This window comes from Anopheles maculipalpis, chromosome 2RL, assembly GCF_943734695.1.
Source record: "Anopheles maculipalpis chromosome 2RL, idAnoMacuDA_375_x, whole genome shotgun sequence".
NCBI lineage: Eukaryota > Metazoa > Arthropoda > Insecta > Diptera > Culicidae > Anopheles > Anopheles maculipalpis.
The window spans coordinates 18,282,078-18,307,173 of record NC_064871.1 but is presented as its reverse complement, the minus strand read 5'-3'; the positions used below and the strand labels follow the sequence as shown (position 1 = coordinate 18,307,173).

At 42.0% G+C, this 25,096-nt stretch overlaps 2 protein-coding genes across 11 annotated transcripts in view; one reads left to right on the top strand and one right to left on the bottom strand.

The window, feature by feature from the left end:
* The window catches only part of LOC126557389 (RNA-binding protein Pasilla), a 66,074-nt gene extending 53,684 nt beyond the window's left edge, over window positions 1-12,390 (top strand). For 9 of the 10 annotated variants that reach the window (XM_050213147.1, XM_050213144.1, XM_050213143.1 and 6 more), the window contains 4 exons: window positions 4,130-4,318; window positions 5,436-6,076; window positions 7,243-7,753; window positions 11,999-12,390. In XM_050213147.1, coding sequence (XP_050069104.1) covers window positions 4,130-4,318; window positions 5,436-6,076; window positions 7,243-7,753; window positions 11,999-12,255 — 1,598 coding nt within the window. In that variant the 3' untranslated portion in view covers window positions 12,256-12,390. Of the gene's footprint in view, window positions 1-4,129; window positions 4,319-5,435; window positions 6,077-7,242; window positions 7,754-9,371; window positions 9,470-11,998 lie in introns of those variants that run through there. The other variant, XM_050213145.1, reaches the window with a different exon arrangement.
* Window positions 12,391-23,211: 10,821 nt separating this feature from the next.
* LOC126564979 (cytochrome P450 6d3-like) lies at window positions 23,212-24,805 on the bottom strand. Its single transcript, XM_050222116.1, has 2 exons — window positions 23,488-24,805; window positions 23,212-23,399 (listed from the first exon to the last, which is right to left on the bottom strand). The coding sequence occupies exons 1-2, from the start codon at window positions 24,803-24,805 to the stop codon at window positions 23,212-23,214; spliced, it is 1,506 nt and encodes a 501-aa protein (XP_050078073.1).
* Window positions 24,806-25,096: the final 291 nt, after the last annotated feature.

Below are 25,096 nucleotides of genomic sequence, written 5' to 3'. Positions count from 1 at the left end.
ATCATTGTTACTGGTGCATCTTCGGCGGTGCCACTGCTCGGTCTAAAAATAGTGTAACCTGCATGTGTTCCCATTTTTTCAAACAACCCAACCAGTTAGAGGACACGGACGAAACGCATTCGTTTCATTATTCAATCGAATCAAGCCGTCCGAACGATAGACGCATCTCGTTTAACGTCAGGGGACACTGAAATGTCACACCACCATCGATCGTCGCCGTTCCGTAAGCACACAATGTGCGGAATTGTGAACGACCATTAAACAAAAAAGTACAGCTCTCTATGTGCAAGTAAATGGTATCGCATAAACTACTGCCTAATGAATGCAGCTGACGGCAGCGACAAAGCTTGTTAGGTTGCATTTAAAGCTTTTGTGCACTTGAAGATCGATAATGCACATGCACAATGCAGAAGAAACCCTTCTTTTATAAGATTAGTGACGCGGTGAAGCGGTACTACTGTTGGTAGTAACGTTGCATAAAACTTCACATAATTCCGTCTTATTTTATTACAACTTCACACTCAATTTAGCTACGGTCGGTCAAACAGTCGTTGCCATCGGTTCAAGACGCCAGTGGGCTAGTAGGTTAGAATCGGTTTGCAGGGTTGCCTGTGCTTCGCTTTGCCATCGCAGCACTGACCCTGACCGAGAAACAGACACATGTCGATTGTCGCAAACCCCTTTGCACAGCTTCCTACCCATTTGCCGGCCCGCATCCCTCCAAGGAGCAGGGGTGTATCAAAGGCAACTATCATTAGCAGCCGGTCGGGTTTTTGCTATGTCATCGACAGAGAGAGAGGGAGAGAGGGATAATTTAGTGTTCACGCCATTCGCCTCAATAGTTGAACCCCCAACACACTATAGCGACTTCAGCTAGGCGACGTTAGGGTAAGCATTATGGTCATTACAATCATTAAGACGCTGATGCATAGTTGTCGCATGGGACTGGAAGCGAGCGAGAGAGAGAGACTGTAGTGAGAATTCCCTGTTGATCTACACGCTGCTCTTCATTAATTCGTGATGAATGGTATTGCGTTTCCTTTTCTGATGCTGATTATAATGAATATTCGTTTAGGAAACCGATTGCGTGATATATTTACTTCAGTAAATAATCATTATTAATAGTGAGAGTTGTTTCATGAGTGTAAAATGTTTAGATACTTCAAATGTTGTACGCTTTAGATTCAAAATACATTTTCGTATAGACAGGGCACGACAACTGGGGTTCAAATCCCATCCGTACCATTCACCCCGTAATGAGGGCTTACTATCCAACTAAGTCGTAGATCGTTAGTCCAGAAAAAGTTTGATTCAACTTCAACTACCACGCTTTAACAGAACGATCTAAAAAGGACAAAGTTTCCCATTTACAGTAGTGTATCGTTCCCATGCTCAAGCATTCTTTACAAATGAAAAACGAAACAATAAACTGTATTAGTAGTACTGTTCCGATGTACCACTTTGCGCCCCTGTATCCTTCCGACCAGGATCGTACGTGACATCGACCGCTTTTCGGGGTGAAATTGTTTCTTTTTTTTATCATCTTCCCTCTGTCGCTTCCTTCTCTCCCGACCAACACCCGGAACCAGATGGACTCCTGCAAAGTAGGTTAGATAATGGTTTCACGTACCGGACAACATGTGCTACCTTCGAGTGTTCTACCTATCGCACTCGTTAGGTGGATAGTGGGTTCCGCTTTGGTGGGGGTGATAGCAGCAAAAAAAAGCAGGTCGTCCTCACGAGGGAAAAACACAATTAACTTTTATTGCCTCCTGGCCATGATGAGCCATCCCTGCTGGCTAGTAGTAGTGTTCTGACCGTGACTGGGATTTTTACCCGAATGGAAAACCCCAAAACGTGCCCCAATAGAAGAAAGTACCTCAGTATAGCACCAAATGAACCATGCACAACATACTCACTCACACTGTAGAAGTAAACCACTGGATACTACTGCTCTCACCAGGCACTAAAGCTGTTGGAGAGGTAAATCATGCAGATTGTAGCAACTCGTTGATAGAGCACGAACTACCGAACAACGTTTTAGCGTGTTCTAGCTTGGTTTTTTTTTTGTGTTTAATTTTTCACCTCCTTTGCCCGCTAAAGTTGTACGTTGCTGCGATTTGGGGTACTTCCGGCTTTCGAGAAGCAGAAGCATTACTTTAATCTTCGGCAGGCTTTTATTTTTGCTTTCCTTTTTAACTTTTATCTTTTAATGGACAACAAAAAGCTGCTAGATACAGCTTCAAAACTTTAATGAGCTTTAAGGTTTTTCGTGTTCATTTATTTCTAGAGGCTTTGAATTAAAAAAAAACTACATTCGCTTCCCTGATATCTACAAAAATGGTTAAGAACTGATGCAATACTATTGCAGAGGACGATAGTACTACTGTGGGACTCGGGTTTAAATACAATTAATAATAACGACCGGATGGATAGTTCCAACTACGTAGTATTAGCAAGCCTAGTACATCATTCGAAGACCGAAGGAACTTAGAAGGTTGTTTCGTGTACCCTATGCAGACTATCAGTGAGGATGGCATCGCCACAGAATCTGCAGGGTAAAAGACTGTGTTGGTCGAGGAATGCAGGGAAAGGAACGTTGGTTCAGGTGGTGTTCCAGTACTGGGCGACTATTGTGCCGGTAAAACGGATGACATCTCAGAAGGAAAGAGTGTTTTGTTATCCGGCTGGACGATGCCGACCTTTGTTGGTCAGATGGTCGGCTTTTCAGATCAGTCCGCGAATACCGGACTGACCCGGAATCAAGTAGAGAACGATTTTCGTGGATGAAGGGATTGAATCAAGAAGCTGGATCTGGGAGGTGCCGGTGTCGGTGAAAATTACTCTAGTTTTGCCGATTCGTAGTCCAGGTTTAAGGTTCGCTTGCAGTATTCCTGGTCCATTGTCTGCCCCTGAAGTTTAACAATTTAGGTTTCTTCATAACTAGCGTAGGGGGGAAAAGGGATATGAATAAATGTATGGTGGTAGGTTACAAGACATTGGTGGAGTCCTGAACGCCTGTCTGTTAATTCTCAGTATGTAGTCCAAGACCATTTTGTCTTATGTAACGCCGCCGACCGCTATCCATCTAAAAACGAATTCACAAGAAGAGCACTCTTAACTGTCAACCACTCTGACAGCAAACCAATCCTTCCGACTCCAGACCTTAACAATCGTTGCATCAATCGATAGCTATGACTTTACTTTACTTAAGCTCCACACTCCAATTCATCAAACGAAAGTGAGAAGACCCGTGAAAGTAAAACCGTGCAATCGAGCTCACACAAACACACACCGTCCACCGTACTCGGTTGTGCAATGTTTTGTGCGACCAAGCCGCTCCTCCGTAACACACCATTTACGGGTGGCACAGGTAATTGACAATTCCGCAATCTTGGATGGGGCCGTGCGCCTCCACAATCTCGGTCGATCGCTCCACTCGGTCAGGGAAGAATGTGGGTGAGTGGGTTTTTATGTCTTCGATATCGACGCAACCCACTCTCACTGCTCTACTCGCTGCGAAGTAGGAAACATAGGTAAACGTGATTGCCGTGATTTTAACTTTGTTTCCTGTTTTTTTGGTTCGCTTTTTTTTTTTTTTGGAAGCCGTGTCCCCTAGAGTTTTGATGATGGTTTAAAATTGAATATCAAACGAGGTTTGGTTGTGGCGCTAGTAAGAGTGCGAACCTAAGCTGACGTACGAGCATCAGTGTTTGCCTATTTGGACCATTGGTTTTTGCTGAGGTCATCGGGGGTGGTGGCGACTGGCGACCATGACATTCAAAGAAGGATAGAAAACGTAAACAAAAGTCATGACCCACACCACCTACCTTGTTTTCGACGTTCGACTTGATTTTGAAGGCCTGCCCCAATGTATAACGCGCTCTTAAGCGAACTTTATTTATTTTTACCAAAAAAAAGCGCACCTCACTGGTGATGGACGCAGGAACAGTGTGACATAACGTGTTATCAGATTGCCAGTTACCAAGGATGATTGAGAAGGTGCTGCCACGGCACTTAATAGCTGGGACTCTTTTGCGTAGGACCCGTTAAAGGACAAGAATGTTCTTCTTCAACAGCAAATACTTTATTTTCATTGGGCACATTCTTCTCTTCTCTTCTCTTCCAGCTACGGGAACCACCACCGCCACCACAACCACAGCCACCAATGGCGGAGGGGATAACTATCATTTCAAGACGCTGGTACCCTCGGTCGCGGCCGGTGCCATTATCGGCAAGGGTGGCGAAACGATTGCCTCGCTACAGAAGGACGCCGGTGCCCGGGTGAAGATGTCCAAATCGCACGACTTCTACCCCGGTAAGTGTTGCACACTGGCCACCCACCCACGTACATGGTGCCATCATTCGCAAGTTTTCTCTTTACTCTCTACCGACTGTGCTTTCTTTTTCCCCAACCTTTTTTTTTTGTTTCTGTTTCTGTTGTATTTGCGCTCTTATTTTCTTTTTATTTATTGTCGTATCTCGTAACTTACGCAAATGAATAATATTATCCTTCTGTGTTCTTTATAAATTTCCGATTGCATTTGAGCCCTGATTACACATATCTGGAGCACTGTTGTCAATGGTTCACACGAGACCTCTGTGTTATCAAGTTTTTGTTTAAGTTTCAGTTCCTCAGTATCGCTTCAATTATTCCTCTTATATGTCTTATGCATCTCTTAAAAGCTACTCGAACAAAAAAAAAACTACTCACCGCAACATTACACTCTATCGTAAATCATTCAACTATGCCAAACTTCTTCATCATCTGCATCATAATGCGTTGATGTTGTGTGCCTATTTATTCTGTTATTGATGTATGTTTTTCTTTCTCATATTTGTTGAATAACGTTGCGCAACAGCTCCATCCATTCCTGGAATCTGTGTACCTGTTTTCTTATATGCCTTTGCTCATCGTTTCGAAGCCAACACACACGCATACACAAAATTACGCGTCAGAATCGTCCGCACTTGTCATGTTCATTTTACGTCATCTCGACTACAACATCTTTGCGAGACATGAATCTGGATTTAGTATTACTTAGAGGACATCCTTTCTATGGATAATGTTCGCTATTTCTTCAAAGCATCATGCATTTTTGTGTGTGCAATTTAACCAGGGCAATCTGTAAATTTATAAATTAAGCAGGAGTTTTTGGAGGAAATCTTTAACTGCTGTTTTAATAGCCCTTTTCCAAAATAACAACAGTAACACTCTTTACCCGGGTTGCATTCTCACCACTCCTCGTTTCTTGCACAACCGTCCAGAAACATGCGGATGAAATAATCCAGAACCATTTGTACAAAAGAAGGTGAACTCATGCATTCAGGCTCATCAACTCTTTTTTTCTCTCTCTCTCTCTTCTTTCTCTCCCTCTCTCTCTCTCTCTCTCTTCTTTCTCTCATGTTGTACTCACTTCTCTTCACTTTCAAAGGAACCACCGAGCGTATCTGTCTCATTAGCGGCACGGTCGAGGGCATCCTGACCGTGCTCGACTTTATCACTGACAAGATCCGCGAGAAACCCGACATTACCAAAGCACTGACCGAGGCGGACGCGAAGCAGGCCCAGGAGCGCGACAAGCAGGTCAAGATTCTGGTGCCAAACACGACCGCGGGCATGATCATCGGTAAGGCCGGTGCGTACATCAAACAGATCAAGGAGGAGTCCGGCTCCTACGTGCAGATCTCGCAGAAGCCGAAAGAGCTGACGCTGCAGGAGCGCTGCATCACGATCATCGGCGAGAAGGAGAACAACAGGATTGCATGCAAGATGATCCTGGCCAAGATCGTCGAAGATCCCTCATCCGGCACCTGCTTGAACGTATCATACGCAGACATCAACGGACCGGTGGCCAACTTCAACCCCACTGGTTCGCCATTCGCCGCCTCACAGAATCCCAATTTCAGCTCCAGCACCGCCTCACTCAACTCCGCCATTAGCGGGCCCCTGCCGAGCGCGACGGCCACCGGTTTGCTGGTCAACGGCACCGGACTCAATCTGTCATTAAACCTAGGTGCACCATCACCACAGACTAATCCTACAGCTATCACACAATTGCTTGATCATATTAAGGTAGAATCAAACGTTTTCTCATCCTTGTTTTCGTTTTTTTTTTATTATTTTTATATTATCTTACAAATAATATCCCTCCCCTACCCACCTCCCCTCCATCCCGTCGGTGTCCTTGTGTTTCCAACGATCCAACCTTCAGCAGGAATCCCTGAATCCTGCAAACTTCATTCCTCCTTAATCAAACGATCACCCATCTATACCCAACCCTTCCCGTTTTGTTGTGAAGCGAAATCATCCTGTGCGTGATCCTACGGGGCACGGGTTCTTGATGTGTTTTATTCTTCCTTTACTCTTTCTTTTGCGTATGTGCGTGCGTCATTTTGTTTTCGTTTTTCCTTCTGCAAGTTTTCCTTTTTGCAAGATCTCCCCGGTTTCTATTTTTTCTCCCCCTTCTTTATTCACCCCATTCCCCATGCCACGTTGCTAGCAACATGACCACATTTTTACATTTACATATAACATATCTCACATGGCTCTCTCTTGCTACGTTTTTATTTATCTACGTGTATGTTTCTGTTTTGATAAAATGTATAAATTGTACATTTTGTTTGTGTGTTTTGTAAATCTCTGCTCTTATCAACATGTTTGAGCACTTCAAATGCAAGTCCATCTCATTCACTGCCGCCATTTTTTGGTTTAATTTTTGGACTCTGGGATCTAAGGATCATGTTTACTTTTTAAATTGTTTTGTTTCGGAGGTGTTTGTGATATTTCTTTGTGTTATCTTAACTGGATCACCCTCTTCTACTCACAAAGCATACTTCGCATACAAAGAGCTTTTGATTTCGTTCCAACAAGTACCTGAACTTGTGTGCAGTGATGCAACAACGCCTTTCATAAAATCTACAAACTGGCCAAGGTTTTTTTCCTCCCTTCTTTCGATTAACGATCGTCCTTGTAGTTTGAATTTTGTTGAAAACCCAACCTAAAAGCTTTCCGCCGAAGCTCTCCTCCTTCCTCCCTTTTCCTCCCTTCCATCCATCCATCCAAGCTTCTTTTTGTGATCTCCCTTTATCAGTGTTGTTGGTGTACAATTGCCAATACAGAATTGCTCCTTAAAGACGATGTTGCATTTAACTTAAATTTTCCATTTCTCTTCTTTGCTTCCTTTTCTCCTTCTCTCTCTCTCTCTCTCTCACACACTTTTTTCCGCTCTGCCGCGGCAGACTGCCATGAGACAGTCCGGCTACTCGGACACGGCTACGGCTGAAGTGCATGCCGCCCTCGGTGTGCTAGCGAAGTATGGCGTCCTTGGCATCGGTGTCGGTCTCCAGAACGGTACACACTCAACGACGCTCGGCTACCTGGGCATGCCGGAAATGCAACAGTCGACGGCGGCCGCCGCCGCTGCAGCATCGGCCGCCACCGGCGTGTACGGTGCCGTCGGTCAGCTCAACCTCGACTCGTACCTGCACGGGGCGGGCACGGCGACGCCCCGCACCACCGCCATCGATCGCTACGATCCGACCACGTTCGATCCGTTCCGGCATCCGGGCACGCAGGCGGCCACACCGATCTCGATCAACAACAACGCCTTCGGTTTGGGCAACCCGAGCGCCCTCAATGCGGCAGCCCAGACGCTCGGTTCGCTCAGCAAGAGCCCAACACCGGCCGAGATGACGACCAGCAAGGAGAAGAATGTGGAAATTCCGGAAGTGATCGTCGGTGCCATTCTCGGTAAGTAGTTTGCTGGTTCCCGTTTTACGCCCGTGTATTGGTTTGTGCGTGTGCGCGTTTCTTTGTCTTACTTTCTTTTGTTGTTTGGGGTGGGACCGTTTGAAAAAAAAAACACTACACTGTGAAGCCATCGTTTTTGGACGGAAAACTCATCCATTTTTTTTTACACACACATTTACACGCACACTCATTTTCACACAGTGCTACAACGCACACAATTTCAGTTGCTCGCCACAATTACACACGTTTGCGTTCGTGTTTGATTCAAAGTGGCCTCCCAAGCGCACACTCATTATCACCACCATTTTGTTATCTGCCAGCATGGTTTTTTTTTTGTATGTGTTTTCTCTAAAAATAAAACATCATCCACAGTACACGACGAACATCACCCATCAATCGTCACCACGCACAAACCTAACCGCCATCCACATTTGAAGAATCTTACTCTAATCGCTTCCTTCATCAATTCTGGCTCCCTATTTCGCCGCTTTTCCTAGCTTTTCCTTCTTCTATTGTAATAAAAATTTCCACACCAAAAGTTTATTGCGCCGCTCTATCGCCCATGATCTCTGTACTGATCGTTCTTCACGACGCCTACTGCACCGATCTGTCTCTGTCACACACACTCTCACATCACGCCCGCTGACAGGATGCTGGGCTTAGTCCCGCGAACATCCTATCCAAGTCACCGAACAACCATCTTTCGCTCATTCTTTGTGTAACGAAAGTAAACACATACCCGGCCGGGTGTTATCATTACTAACAATGTGGATTACTCTTGCGGACCATCTTGGCGACTGTAGTATTGTTGACCACAACGCGCCTATGTTTGTAGATATCAATAGAATTGGCATAAAAAAGGACTCTCATTGTCAACAGCGTGTTTGTTTGTCATGAATCAAGAGCGGAATGTCATTACATGACATGATCAAAACAAATTTCAATCAACTGCCAGCTCATGAACTGTGCCTCACTGATAGGAAACATTAAAAAAAAGAGAGCTCCTGCAAGTCTCATGAGCTGTGCGTTGTTGCTTATATTGACACTAGACGAGAATGGCCGGCTATTTCTGGCTCGACTGACATGCCTTTGCTTCTATCTGGATCGTCAGTTCTCCACAAAGAATTATTTTGTGTAAATAATTGTACCAAATTTGAACCTATATAACTCCGCCATCATACGTTTCGTCATCATATCGTCCATTCACTCGCTACACCACGTGTCACAATCATCGTACAGATCGTTTTCAGTGTACAAAGCAAACTGCTCTCCAAAAATCTCCGATCAAACGATCGCCCAGCATCGAACATTACGATGCGATGGGACAAAATAAAAGTAGTTCAGCAAAAAAAAAAAAAACAATAACTTCCAAAATCATTTATCGTATCATAGCTCAAAACAAGCAGATAACAATATCTTCAAACCATCCGCAAACCAAACAAAAAAAAATCACCTCTGAAAATTAAGTTCAACAGTTTTCAAATTGTTAAAGCCAAAGTACAAGCCATCCAACGAGCGCGCATGCTCCATACGCCATCTTTTCCACCCCCTGCCCACCAAAAAAAAAAAAAAACAAAAACGCCACCAATTTGACCAAATAAAACGTTTACTCTTCCAGGTAATCCCTACCTGCAATCGACATACACGCCATTTCTGCAATGTGCATATCCCATGAGCTCGGTCGAAAACGTTATCGATCATCACTATTAGGACGATTCACTGTTTCCACCAGACCAGTCAATAGTAGCGCAAAAGGACATGTTAAACAAGACCGATGTGGCGTACAGAGTTCGATCGCTCTGATGCGATTGTTACACAAGGGCAGCTCTTAGATGCGAGCTGCCACACTAACCGAAACAATTCCACTACTAATGTACGTTCCATCGGCGGGAGAGAAGAAAAAAAAAACGAAATCCACAAGCAGTACAAAAACCACCACTTTAAGTGTGCCTTAAAGCTCGCCGTGCATGTGATAAGACCAACGGTGTCCACTTGAAAGTTAGCTGTTGTAGGGAAGATTTTTTTTTTAAACTATTTTACCATTGCCTAGTATGTAGTGCGTTGTCGTTCTCACAAATTTGCCATATTCTTTCCCAACTTGCATATGGTTTTACTTCACCGGTACGCAAGAATTGTGCGCGCGCGGGTTAGTATGTTAAGAGGCTAGTTTTGTAGTGATTTAGTGTCCTTATTTCTAGTTCGTTTTTTTCATTATTCCAAGCAGGATTCATATGTGCCTTACGATAAGAGGTCTGAGAGAAGGGATAGCTCCGTACAAGCGGCAGAATAGCATCCATCAGTGTAACAAAAAAAAAAGCCTAACGTTGCCACGTAGTACAAAAACACTAGATAGTACATTTCCAGCTAGCAGATATCCTTTTTGACTGTAGACCACTTCCCACCCACATCCCTGACACACACACACACGAACGGGACAGACAGACAGGACACCGACACAAGGACCAAGTACGGAGAGACACTCTTACAGTGTGGTGATGCATCGAAGCGTATTTTGACGGCCGGAAATCCAACTGACAACGCACCGCTGTTGGTTGGGATCGGGACAATGTGTGCGTGCACACACCCCGAGCGTTTAACCCTGCGCGCCAGACAGGCGGATTTGCAAGAGTGCGCGAGCGTGAAACGGGTGACAGAAAAAAAAAACAGTGGTGCGACGATCGATCGGGACCGAATCTGGCCGCTTTTTTCGCTCCCCCAATGCCCAAGTATATACTACACTTTTATTAATAAATCACCTCTTTCTGTTATATCCCTTTTCTACCCGTTTACAAAACCCCAACCCATTTCCCAACTGCTTCTGCCATGTTTATTGGTTGCGTGTGTTTGTGTGTTTGTTTTTCTATTTTACGCTTCTTCACTTTACATCTAACTCATCTGCTAACAATAAGAGTACGGAGGGGAAATCTATCTAAGGTTGATTCGGTGTGTTGTCTGTGCGAATGTAGGTCGTTTTTTTGTATGATCATGATCAAAAGTCCACCAAGGACTAAGGAGAGTTGACTGGTGCAATTTACTATCCATGTCCGGTGGAACGATAAAAAGACATTCCATCATCAACGTGAACTAATCCGCACGATCCTCATACAGTGTATGTCGTTGGAGCTTCATGCAATGGACAGTTGGAAAGGACTCTTCTACGTACATGGGATTTTTGAGCCATTCTTTTAGTAGTCGCTCCTCATTATGTTGTGTCTTTTTTTTTTTTTTGGGTGAAGTGGTCTTTTAGTTCATGGAATTTTAGTGGAAAACATTCATCACTCTCCATTGGACAGGAATTTCAAAAACATATCATCGTCTGCAGGGTTGCCATCCATATGAAGTAGCGTTTGGATCATTTCATTGAAATTTTTGTAATAAATAGTCGATTATTACAAGCTTCTAATGGAGTTTTGCAATCATACGGTGGAATACTTCATTTAGCATGTGGAAAAGTACTTCCTGCTGTGCGTTTGGTCCTTCTCTGGTAATGGTTAAAATGAAAAAACAAAAGATGTAATGGATTATTTATATTGTCAAGTCGCATCATTCCAATTTGAACGTGAAAATTAGATGGAAAAGTTGTCTTAATTACTGCTTGTTCTAACTAAAGCCGATTGCTTAATTCCATTATTTGATTCCAATGATTGCCAACGGTCTTGCAATATTTTACTATTTATCTGAAATATTCCCCTAAGTGATTCTAAAATGCTATTATGTGGATCGAAACCTTGTATTATAAGTAAAAGAATAAAAAATTTACAATAGCTTTTTTGTTTAATTTAATGATTCTTTTTAAAAAATCATTTTTCAGTTAGTTTTAGTTTCTCTAGACTCTGGATCTAGACACTAATAACCAGAAAAAAAACATTCTTACTACCGGAAATGATAATATTACCTATTCACCGCGCAGTAGCACAGTACTTGTCACAAAACATCACTTCTCTATCCACATCTGTTAACACACTGTACAGCGAACGCTTACTAACCGGTGTTTTGGGGGAATATTAAACCAAAAGCTTTACGCGAAACTCTCTATCTCTCTCTCTCTCTGTCTCTCTCTCTCTCTTACCACACATCGCCCGTGACACTTTTCCGGCGCCATATACGCATGCCGAATGCGCATGGAACAATGTCACGTGGCAGCAATGGAACCCCAGAAAGAGCAACCCCATCCGTCTCCCACAATCCTGTCGCCTGTGTAAGCTGTTTTACTAATCGGCATTACGTTTCTTCCCCTACTCTCAGGACCGGCCGGGCGCAGTTTGGTCGAAATCCAGCACATATCCGGCGCAAACATACAGATCTCGAAGAAGGGCATCTTTGCGCCGGGCACGCGCAACCGGATCGTCACCATTACCGGCCAGCCGAACGCGATCAACGTGGCACAGTTTCTAATAGAGGAGCGCATCAGCCAGGAGGAAACGAAGCGCGCGTGCCAGACGGCCAATGCGGCCGCTACCAACAAAACATCCGCCGCGTCGGTCGCCACGGTAACGCAATAGGGGTGCCAAACGGCAACGGGAGCAGCCGTCGCCGCATCTAGCCTAGCAGCGTTCGCTAGTCCGCCCAAGAGCCGCCTACAGTCCGCGATCGACGAGTTTAAGGCGAACATTCATCTGTACGTAGCGCATCCTTCAATCTGAACTATGAGTGCAAAGTTGAGGTTGGTTCGAGACCGGAACGGCAAAAAACAAAAAACCAAACCGCGTGAAGCGTTAGTAGAAGCGGACAGGGTTAGATAGTGCATAGCGATACAGTGTGATAGAGTGAGTGCAAATTGGAAAACTGGAGAAGACATACCTAGTAAGCGTAGGGGGAAGATCACGAGACACGTTAGCCCTGCTAAAGGGTACAAGTTTTGCATAGAAAACTTACAATGCTAAAAAAAAGCATCACAATGCCATCAGCAGAAGTTTTGGCCCGTCGAAATTTTGGTTTGTTTTATGGGGTCGGGTATAAAGTGTTTTAAAATACGAAATGGATTGTTTACTTGTTACACGTACATCGTTTCACCGTACTTTGTTGTTAATTTTAATTCGTACCGATTCGTTCATTTGCTGTAGGGGTACAGTTATACTGTAGCGTATAAATAATTCAAAACTAAAAACACACACACACATTGCGTCTGCAGCTACGTTTGGTAACGTAAACGAAACACTTATATCTGATAGGAATAATGGAAGGGACACAGATATAGAGAGAGCAACGGGAAAGAGGGAAATAATTATCAAAACTCGATGCAATTGATGCAAAAACAAAATGATTTCGCAATGTGATAGCGAATACAAAACGGAAGCAAAGCTGTTGAAGTTAAAAATGTAATGGTTTAGACAAATGCGTAGGTACCGATTTAGGTAATAACCAATGGGGTGGTACAGAAACACACACACACATACATTCATATAACACGTACACACACACAAGAAACAACTAATTACATGATACATACTATATAGGAAATATGTCAGATGAATTAATAAGTAATTGTTATTTTACTAGATAAATTGGAGGCCCGTGATTCGTTCGAGAAAGAGAGAGAGAGATATGTACACGAGCTACAAAGTGTAGAAATTACACACGCATCACACTACATCTATCAGAAGATTCACACATGTGTAAAAAAAAAATTTTAACGAAGAAAAAATTAAAAGGTCGAGTAAGTCATTGGATCAAACGCAGCAGAAGTTGCAAAACTAAAAATGCAAACAGTTAAAAAAAAGAAGTACGTTACTAATTCATAAACATTACACCACTTAAAAAAAAAGAAGCAAAACAAACACATCTAACTGTAAAGGAAGGCAAGTCAGTGCTCATGGTCAGCGGAAGCATATTTAGGTTCGTTAGGGGTGTGTAGTTTAGGGTTAAATGTTTCCGTTTTGCATAACGAATAATTAGCGAGCATTCTAGTGTGCTCCTGTATCCCCGGATAGACCGCAAAAAACCATTGAATTAGCCGTTAACATACGTTACCGTTCGTTTCGTCTCAGATCAATTCGTTTGTGTTGCTGCTCACGATGCCAGTCACATGCCGTAAATCAATACCAAAAATGATCATCATTTCGTTGCTAGTTCACGCAGAGTAGCATTGTTGCATTGAGATGCTTGCAGTGAAAGAGATTTTTTTGTTAATTTTTGTTCGTTTATGGTTTATTTAATTATTTTCCCATTTTTTTTCTCTATTCATAAATTCGATTCAAGCTTATTTCAAACCCAGGCCATAGTCACACTGATCGATCCATCTTTACTAGCATAAATATGTTACCTGTCCAGTGTCCAGTGTTTCGTGTTTTTATTTTATTTTTCTATTCTCAAGGGGGCACACGCGGGACCTTTTAGTTGTAACTTTATTGGTGTACGTTTTTGTTCTCATGCGTCGTTCTTACAGTTGCTGTAGAACGCTTCAGACAGGGAGAGACACACATACATAGTCGGGAAATGTGGAATATTAGGAGTGGGCCAAGAGAAGGCATAGTTTCGGTGCTCACAGCACACAGAAACAAAACGGTAAAGCACACAGAGCATCCGAGCGATCGGAATCGGTTTGGCATAGTCGGGATTTAGTCGGGACATTATATTTTCTAGTGGTTTTAGTTTGTACGTCATATGTTTTGCTTCATTTTACCACGTAACGCTCTGAAACGCTCTGTTAAACGGATGAAAAAGTGTTAGCCAGACCCAGGGTATATCGAGGTAGTAGCAGTAGCACTGTAAGGGAAGCTGATATGCATGCATGTATAGTTTGTATTTTTCATTTATTGTTTCACATTTTATCCCTGTTAATAGAACGGTTCCGCGCACGGTTGGATCGTATTTGTTGTGTGCGTAACTTGTTGATCTTGGCAAATACGATTTCGTCCGTGCACGCGAACGCTAACTAATGTAGGGCCAGGCCTAAGAATTCATTTTCTTCCAAATATCTAATCGTTTCGTTTGCGTTGTAATGTTACCGTATGTTTTAGTTTTATGTAAGGCTAAGTGAATCATCTACTAACGGCCATTAGTGCACATGAAGGGGAAGGCACACAAGGCGAAACAGTTCAGCAAAAAGCACCCGCCACTGGGTGGCATGTTCTTCCAATCGCGGACTCCGGTGTGCAATATTTCACATTTTAAAGGAAGCAGCAATCGTTCGGATTGTAATCAATACCATTTGTTTTATTCACATGTATTTTGTTACGTTTACCATCACAAACATAGTTATGGTTTTCTTTTATTAAGTTCCCCATCTTTTTTTGTTTATCCCTCCCACCGAAGGAGTGTGGGAAAATGTTTTATCTCGTTCGTTCCACTTCCGGTGGTGAAGCAAATGGAATCGTCTGTTGGAGACAAAAGAGGTTCGAACCTCCTTACTTTAGTTAATGTTAATTAAGTTAGAAATAAGAACCTGTTTTTCTCGGGGGGACAAAAGGGAGCATATAGGAAAGGGTAATAGATTGAAACACAACCAAAAAGACGACAAACTATCCCTCGAGATTCTTCTTACACAGCACGCATGAAAGCGCAAGTTTACCGAGCATCCTTTAGCGAATCACAACACACAACAACTAGAGCAAACGCTAACCATGGAAGGAAGAAAGGCAGAAAAAATTCTTAAAAGGACGATGGAGAGAAAAGGGGATAGAAAAAAAAAACGTTGGAGACAATATAAACACTTGAGTAAAACACTAAAAAAAGACACGTCGAATTTTATGTGCCAGGCCATTCAACTCACATAAGCTAAGTGTGTGTGTGTGCGTGTTGGGCCACCTTCCACTAATAGTGCCGTCTCTAAGAGCGACCCGGTGAAGCAGAGCTTCATATCCTTTGGTGTACCACCCTATTGCCCTATTGCATTAATCCATTGATTTTTGCCTCGCTTTCTGGCTTGGTTTACTGCAGCGTTGTATGTGTGTCTGTGGGCCGCCTTTCCCTTTCATTTTTCAAATCTATTTTGCACTATTTAAATTTGCAAATAAATACTTCCGAATTTCCCGCCTAATATCCTAACGCAATCGGTCTCGATTTTGGGGTAGTTACACTTAAAACTATCCCTCGAGATTCTTCTTACACAGCACGCATGAAAGCGCAAGTAAAATAGCAAGCGGAAACAAAATATTCCCCTCCTGGTTAGAGATACCACAAAATGGATTGCAAGAAGAAAAGAAAACCCCTTTTGGATAGTCCGGAACGGAAACGGGTACTGGAAAGCGTGCGATAGCGAGTGTGGATGATTTGGTGAACATTTATATAAGTCAATAAGTTTAGTACATTAAACCATGGTACAGTGTAGTTCCCGTATATACACTTTCATCCCCACGGCATGCATGCATCAAGCAGCTCTAATGATTGTAATTATTTGCATAACGTAATATCTCTTCATTCAGTTACCATTAACACCGTTACGGAAGGACTCTCGAAAATGGGAGGAGAGGGGTACAAAGGTCACAAATAGGATTGTGAAATGGGGATAGGAAAAATCAAGAATTAATTTTCTTTTTTCTCTGCAAAGCGTATGACAGTTTGTAGAGGAACGTTTGTTTCTGACGGGTTTCTTTATTTCGTGCCCGTGTATGTGTGGGTCAGTGAACGGTTTAACACATCACATAAATAAAACCTTTGCTAGTTCCAAAACTAATGTAGTCAATCAGTCATCACACGGTGTTAAAGAGGAAGCTAAAATAGCGTTGGTTTAGAAGCGTTAAAGACCGTTTTATCATCACACAACACCCATGTAGCACTTCACAATGATTTAGTAGAAGAAGAAAAAACCCAATCACACATACGCGTACATACATATACACCACATAGACCATAGAACATATTGCATGCACTACACTCGCCACCATCTAACTACTACTATCGCTACTGTGTTATGTTTTATTCAAAGTTTATCTATATTTATAGTGAAAATGAAGGCCGAAAGATGTGTTTGCGCCTAGTAGGATACACAGCAGCAAAAAAGCAACCATAAAAAAAGGGATTTAAAAGATTTAAAAGCAAACAGTACGCAAAAGTAAACCAAGGCGAATGCAAAAGCATTGCAATAATTAAGTGCAACATAAAAGGGCAAACCCAGCAAAAGAGATAACTGAAACGCGTGGTTAAGAATGTAGTAGCAAATTAACAAATTGAATTACCACAGGGCGAACGTTACCGTTGGAGTGGCTGCAAGTGGACGGAACAACAGCATAAGCCTGGAAAGAAAAACAAGCAGACAAGACTAGGGACCGTAGTAGGTGAACGACGAGTGTGACGTGAGTTGCATGGAAGAAATGAGCGAGCTGCGAGCTGCGCAAACCGATTAGGAAAGGTTTTAAGCAAGAATGTAAGAGAAAAAATACATGGAATATTACAAGAGATAAATATGAACCGGGAACAACCGATAAGTGTTCCTGTGGGTGTACGTTTTTGTTTCTTTTTATTTTATCCTTTTCTTTAGCTGTTCTATTTCGTTTTATTTTTGTACATCGGTACATCGTTTTCAAGTTGTTTTTTATTGCTTGTTTCTGCCTTTTATTGTCGATTGTTTCTATTTTCTGTATGGTTTGTATATTTCGGTTGTTTATTTTTCCCCCTTTTTTGGTATTTAACAATCTATTTTCGTTTTTATTTTAGTGCAACTCTTTAAAATCGCGGCGAATGTACCGTATCCCCAGCAGCGGCTAATGTTGTGAAGAGAGAGAGTTTGCAATGCCGGGAAGTGAAGAATTAATTTAGCAATCGATAGTACAACATACAGCGGGCAGCGTCAAATGAGGCGAACACAAAAGCCTCCTTTTGCGTGTTTGGATGTATATAGGCCACGCATGGAAGATATATGTTAAGGTAGAGGGTCTGTATAAAAAAAAAGCGAAAGCGAGCAATGTTCAGAAAGCCGAATATGTCTAACGTTGTGATGGTAGATAAATCTATTGCTGTTACTTGTTGAATGGATAACTAAACACAATAACACACACGCATACACGTACACGTAAACTGGTGTTCGGGTGAGGAAAATGGGGCACAGAAGGACGAGGATTGGGAAGGCTTAAAAAACAACCCAAGTGTGTATTAGATTAAGTTTGTTGGCTTGTGTTTTCGCATTTATTTGCTTTCCTTTCTGCATCACTAATTCATCACCGTTCAAAAAAAAAAAGAATTAGAGTAATGCCGAGGGTCTCCGGGAGAATGAAGTACCTTTACATGCAGAAAATCTCATTTAAGATAGGAAAAAAAAGGAAAATTAAACCCTTGTTCATGTTTTACGAATGCAAATGTTAAAGCAGTCTTCATATTAAGAAGGTAAAACAAAAGAGAGTCACATACTTGAAGCGCCGTTTGACGAATGAGCTATCACCAGTTTTCATGAGCCGCGTGTCAAGAAATTGTACAGAAAAATCCCAACTACGAATAACATCCTGCACAAACACACACACTCTCACATCTTGCCCCTCGCCTCCCTTTTTCTACCGTTAAAACTCCCTTTTTCCTTCCTCTTGCTAGGCACAACAGGCACAATACTACATCCACATGTAAACGCGTAACACAACTGTTGCAAAATAAGTCCATTTTCCCCCAATTTAAACATCTCGACCTTAAGATGATGAGCGATTAAGCTTAAGAAACGAGCCATTCGTTACAAGCGTTGTGAAAACTAAAGTATTTATTAAAACATTACAACAAAAAAACACACACACACAAAGAGAAAGAGAGAAGAATACAAATCAAATTAAAGCATAAATGCATGCAAGCAAAAACACGAAAATTCGTTAAGCAAGTGTTATATACTAAAACAGAGAAAAGAAAAAGAAGAACAGTGCATATAACATTAATCGAATACGCGTCCGTTACAGTAGACAAGAGATAAGCTAGAGGAAAAACAGTTTATAGAATGATATTTTTCTAAACAAGCAGCAACGCAACACAAACTTATAGGATTACAATTGCACACACGTTGGAGGACTGCGGGATACTAATCGATGTGTACTGTTGTGTACTGTGTGCGTGTGTGTGTGTGAGAGTTTATGTTGAACGGGATTGCGCCAAAAACCTGTTATTACTTTGAATACACAGCGAGTACGCGTGTGGGGGGTAAGGAAGAGAATGTTTGTATTGTATTCTTTCAAACTTTACATACTCTCTTTCTACGCTAAAAACCCCTCGACCCTAGTAGGGCAAACATTTAAATAGAATTCTCCCCAACAAAAAAAAAAACCTTTCCTGGTGTGAAGTGTAGTGACTATGGTACTTGGTAGACTGAGCGATAATTATGAGTCTAAGCGAAATGGAAAATGGCAAGCGATTAGGTAAATATGAGCGAAAAAAGTAAATTTTCTTTTCCCGCTGGCACACGTTCCACATCACGGCCTGGATGGTACAGTTGAGGAAAGGATGGAAGGAAAAACTTTAATCTAAATATTGTTAGACGGACGGATGCAATCGTTAGCTCCGGGCGACTTCAACGCCTGTATGGAAAGGGCACCCCGGTTTTTATGATTTAATTTTTGTAAATTGTTATCCATACCGATATTGTATATGCAAGCACTTTCACAAACACACTGTAAAGTCCGTTCTTCTTCTTCCAACAATTACAAATAACTAGAAAAAAAAATACACCGCACCACACGATGCACACAGGGCAAGTGTTTACAAGTGTTTTTCCCCAATACTAAGCACACTTACCACTACCACCACCACCACCAACATACACATGTTTACCGATATAACTAGTATATGAAATGCAGCTGCATGTTCTACTATAACTACTACAACTACTACTATTAATACTAAAGAACAACTTTGCCATACCTCCTACAAGAAAAACCGTTCAAAAAAAACACCACATTTTTCCTCACCCGTGTACGCGCCAGATGTTTGCAGCAGTTACTACAAATCTAGTGCCATTTTTACAACCAAACTGTTATTGTGCGTTTAGTTAAATTGTTTCATTCTTTACCCAAAACAAAAACAAGAAAAAAGGAAAGAAATAATGTTCTCCGATAAAGACATTTTTAAACTCATCTTTTCACATTCAATTTAACATCGAAAGCGTGTAGCAAACTAATTAAATATCCTTGAATAATATGATAGCAACTCATCCTTCTGCAGAAAGTTGAAGGGGGGGGGGGGGGGGGGAGGAAAGAGCGAAGTGACTTTTTGCAATACAAGCAAGAATAGTGAATTTAACCATTACAATACAAGAATTCAATGATAGACAATATTTTCAAAAACCAAAAAGAAACCTTTAAAGCACATCCAATCGTTCCCTCACTCACTCTCGCTCCTAACTCTTCCTAAACCCTTAAGGAAAGAGATTCGTTTGTAAGATAGAAAGTTATAACAAACAACCTTGACCCTTGTCATTGAGGGAGGGAAACCTTTTAACACCACTACTATTACTATCCATCTAAATCACACATCTAAAACACAGTTCAAGCGTCCTCAACACGTTTCCACTTCTCGCCAAAACTTTCTTCAACCACACATACATTTGCAAAAGCCCAATGGTTGACGCGTAAATTCTATATAAACCGTTGTTTTTAAAAACTGTTGTTCATGCTTTGTGCTTTAAATGAAACTGCACGTGCACGACAACAGCCTAGCGTAGTTTAAGTTACCTTTTCCCGTATCTTCTATTAACAGGTATAGCAAATAAAAAGAACAAAACACGGTTCTCTTCTTATCGTTGTTTAGCAATAGGGGGAAAAAAGTACTAGTAAGCAAGTAATTGACAAAATGTTAAAGCTATGTTAGGTTCGTTTGTGTTTTTGTTTTCTCTCTCCCTCTCTCCCCATCTTCACTTCAGCCGCTACGGCTGATAATGCTTGATGGAGATTACTTAAAGGATGGAGCGGAGTAAAATTAGGAATAAAAAAGTAAATTAAATTGTTGTGTTGTGAGAATTGTGGTGTTTCTGTTCGAATCAAATCTTAAGGAACAGAACAAGGTACTTGTGTTCCGTGAGATTTATAGTGCGTATATAGGAAGTAATGAATGAGTGTGAGAGGAAGACGAGGAGAAATAAATAGAAAAGTAAGAAAATGTAACCAAAAAAAAAAAACTACGAATGTGACACCGTAGAATAGGATGCAATAAAGTGTTTAAACAAAAAAGACAAAAGCAAACATAAGACGAAATCAGAGCGAACGACAAGATGGGATAGATGAAAAAATATGAAAAACGAACACATAAAAGTAAACACACACATACACAAAAAAATAAAAGTGAATAGATAGTGTCAAGAGAATTGTTTATAGAGTGAAAGAGTGAAAATAAGGACGAGGAAAAAATGCAAAAAATTAAAAAGAAGTATATATGAAAGTAAATGGAAATTAAATTAAATTCAAGAAATGAAACAAACAAATCAAATCTGGCTAACAAAAAAAAAGGATAGAAAACAGAACAAAACTTAATAAACAAAGGAAGCAAAGCATGCAAGGACAGAAGCAAACCACTAATGTTTAACGTCCGTTTTGATGTTTAAAGTCGTGCGCAAGAGCATCTTCTGCTAATCCTAGCCAGCAAGGAAGTAAGGGCTCCCCAGAGCTTGAAACAAATAGATGGATACAAGCTTTACCTCGTTTCACTCCCGCAACTTCCCACTACCTCCCACTTCCTCTCATCCCTCATTTCCTCATGATATGTCTTTTGTCCGGTGGCTTTCTGGGCCGCTTTTTCTTCAGACGGGTTCATCTCCCTGAAACAAGCAAACGTAAACTTCCATCATCACACGTGTCATTGTGATTCATAATGGGTCAGCGCTGGTAGCGGCCATGTTTCTGTTACACCTTTCTGCAACACAGCAAACCCTGTGCTTTGTAAGGAGGGAAATTTTCAATACGATCCTGCACGATTAAGCCATTAAGAAGGAAAAGGGTAAAAGTTGAAAATTTACTAAAATGGTAAAATTCAAGCAAACAAAAAGTTCAAAGTATCTCGTATATATATATAAAGAAGCATGTAACAGCAACAAACAAACAAACAAAAAAACAAGAAAACAAGAAAACAAGAAAACAAAAACCTAATCCGTCAAATATTAACAAACAAAACAGAAAATTACAACTCACTCACTGGCCGATAAAAAAGCAGAAGTAAAAATCACTCTTTTTCTATTAACTGTGCAGATGTAATGGAAATGCTAATGGAGAGTAGAGAAAAAAAGGTAAAAGAAGAGCGAAAGAGAGATCGAAAAAAAAGGAACAAATATATTGCAAAGTTCATATTTTTACATTGTGAAATAAAAACAAAAAAGGAAAGAAATTAAAACACACACACACACATGTTAACACACACATCATTGCAGAAGATCAAACCGTACTGTTCTAGCAACACTTTAACAGCAATTCTTTACGCTATACTCTAAACAATAGGAAGCAAATCTGAAAATGACAAAATATAACGAACGAAAAGAGAGAAAAGGAAAGCAAAAGTAATGCTATTTTGCAATACAAAAAAAGAAAACACATCCATTACCACAAACAAAACAAAAACATTTAAAACTAGTTAAATATAAATAATGAAAAAAACGGTAACAAAAGAAGCAAGGAAAACGGTGCAGAAAGATAGAAGAAGAAAAGCTATTAAGGAGAAAAATTGAAAAAAAAAGATAAGTAAGTAAGCAAACTAGAAAAATGAAGAACAAAATGGAAAACACAGTTTCCTTTGCCATCGGAAAAGCACACACATACGCAAGCCATACATACACATACCATATATTTAGAAGAGTGAGCGTTTACCGGTCGGATCCACACGGGGGATTCGGTCGGAATTAGTTCAATTATTATAGGATGAAAGGAAAAAAAAGGAGTGTGTGGGAGGTTAAAGAAAAACAAACAAAAAGAAACCAACAAAAAAAAAGACAAACAATTGCGACACGCTGAATGGGGAACCCGGGATATATTAGGAAATGGGATAATTCAAAGTTCAATAAAAAACAATGCAAACCTTTAACCGTACCGTGGGGTTTTTATATTACACTTTGACTAATTTATAGAAAACAAATAATGACGCAAGACGGTGGAAGAGGGGTAAGGAGATGGGTGGGGGGGGGGGAGTTTTGTCGGTAAGGGTGGCTTATAGGGATTGAAATGTAGCGCAAAAAAAATGTAGGAAAATGTTTATATCCCACGCAAAACCGACTGCAGGTTGGTTGGGAAGGCGCCAACTCGGTTCGGTGTACCCTCCCCTCCTTTCCACAACTATCTGTGCTGCTGCGTGTGTGTATTACGTTCGTGCCACAATTGTGTGTATCCGTTTGCTGTTGATTATTTATTTCCGATGAGTTTAAGAGACAAATAAAGAAATGATCAGATATAAAACTAAAATACAGCGTGATCCAAGTCGTCTGATTTACGATGGAAAGACGTTTTACTTCAACTACCGCCCACGAGATGGCGCTTTCGGATGAAATTCTTCCATTGCGCCTAAAGGTATGCAATTTTGTGTTCTTTATTTTTTAATCCTTATTCGTATCCTTAAAATACTCTCATTAAACAGCCCACTCAAATAGCGGACAGTTCTTTAGCACGTTCCGCACGCAATGCAATCCGCACCGGAAGTCCCCCGTACGGCATAAGCGTAACATTAGCCGGCTCAAACCGGACCTTCTGCGGTACGGTGGCTTCAAACTCGAACCGTGACAGCATCAGTACGAGCGCAATCTTCGACAGTATGATTCCTTGCCGAAGTCCTGCAAATGATTGGAAATTAAATGTAATGATTTAACGCCCTTTCGTCACGAAAAAAAAAACGGCAAAAAGCCTTCTTCTTCTACTCACCGATACAGTTGCGAGGTCCAACACCGAACGGGTAGTACGCATCCGGATCATGGTTCGGTGCCTGCTCATCGAACCGTTCCGGCATGTAAGCCTCGGCATCGGGGAAATACTTCTCATCCCTGCTAATACCGAGCAGTGGTATAATCACCTGCGTACCTGCCCGTATCACGACATCACTCTCCGGCACGGGGTAGTCCCTGGTACAAACACGATTCAATATTGGCAATCCTGGGTACTTTCGTAACGTTTCCTTCACGCACAAATCGAGATACTTTAGCTCCGCCAAACACTCGTAGCTAATGGTACCTCCGTACCGTTCCAGCACCGCGTCAATTTCTTGCCGTGCCTTAACCATCGCTACCCGGTTGTGCGTAAGTTCGTGCATCGTAAACGAGATGACACCGGTCGACGTATCGGCACCGGCCACATAGAACAGAAACACATTCGCAGCACACTGTTCGATCGTTAATCCACCATCATCGCAATCCGCCTCACGCCGCAAATCGATCAGCAATTGCATAAAGTCTTTCCTCCGCTCCTGCGGGTTACGCTCACGATGTTCAATCTGGCGCGTAACGACTTCCATCGCAAACCGTCGTATCCCGGGCGGCAACGAGCTTAGACCACTGAACTTCAACAATCCCGGACACACAAACACACCCGCCGAACGGATATTGTTCACGAAGCTGTTCGGATTGTTAATGTCCTCCAGTGCTCGCAGGAACGGATCATCCGGATCGTGCAAACAGTTCGCCTCGAAGCCGAAGAAAACCGACGCAATCACATCCAGCACGTACCGCGAGGCAATATCTCGCACATCCACCACACGTCCCTCCACCGCCAACGGTTCTAGCTGATGGAAAAGTTTCTTACTAACCTCCAAAAACGTTGGCATCATCTGTCGCAGCTGGCCCGATGTAAAGGTCGGTGTAAGTTTCGCTCTTAACCGCTTCCACCGGGTTCCGGGCAGTGCGAACAGATTGGCCGACAGTGGATCCCGATGCTCGTCACAAAACACACCGCGATCGTAAAAGTGCTGAAAGTCGGCCACCATAATGCGCTTGGCAAGGTGTGCATCACGCACAAGAATCGCTGGCCGAAAGAACAGATACACACCGACCAACCGTTCCGTGCTGCGATCGTACAGTGCATTTACGGCCACACCGAACGATTCACGTTTTTCGGCCAGGGCGCGCAAATTACCGTACGGTATCTCGGGACGCAGGTGGGCCAATCCGTGACGGGCCCAGTACGTGTAGACATACCGGAGACCGAGATAAAGCGCTACCGCAAACAGACCGAGCGTATACACAAACATTGTCCGTACAAACGAACTACAAGCGATCGAGTGATCGCCAACATAATGCTTGCAGCATGCTTTTATGCTATTGCTGCGCGAGTCGGTGAGATAAGCATGTGTGTGTGTGTGTAACATTAGACAATTCGGTTCCAATCAGTCTTATTGTTTTGGCTGCTGCCTACTGGAAGCTTCGATGTAGAAGATGTTAATTTATGCAATTCATCTATCTACAAGAATCTTCATGTCTACGTCCTGATTCTAACAGAGAACGATCTTTGAAATGATCTTTAAGTAAGTTAAGCTCGTGGT

Bases quoted from the DNA above. Each gene is read 5' to 3' on its own strand.
- LOC126564979 (XM_050222116.1), bottom strand. From the start codon at position 24,805: ATGTTTGTGTATACGCTCGGTCTGTTTGCGGTAGCGCTTTATCTCGGT. The intron at 23,400-23,487 runs GTGAGTAGAAGA...AATCATTTGCAG, and splicing joins TGGACCTCGCAACTGTATCG to GACTTCGGCAAGGAATCATA.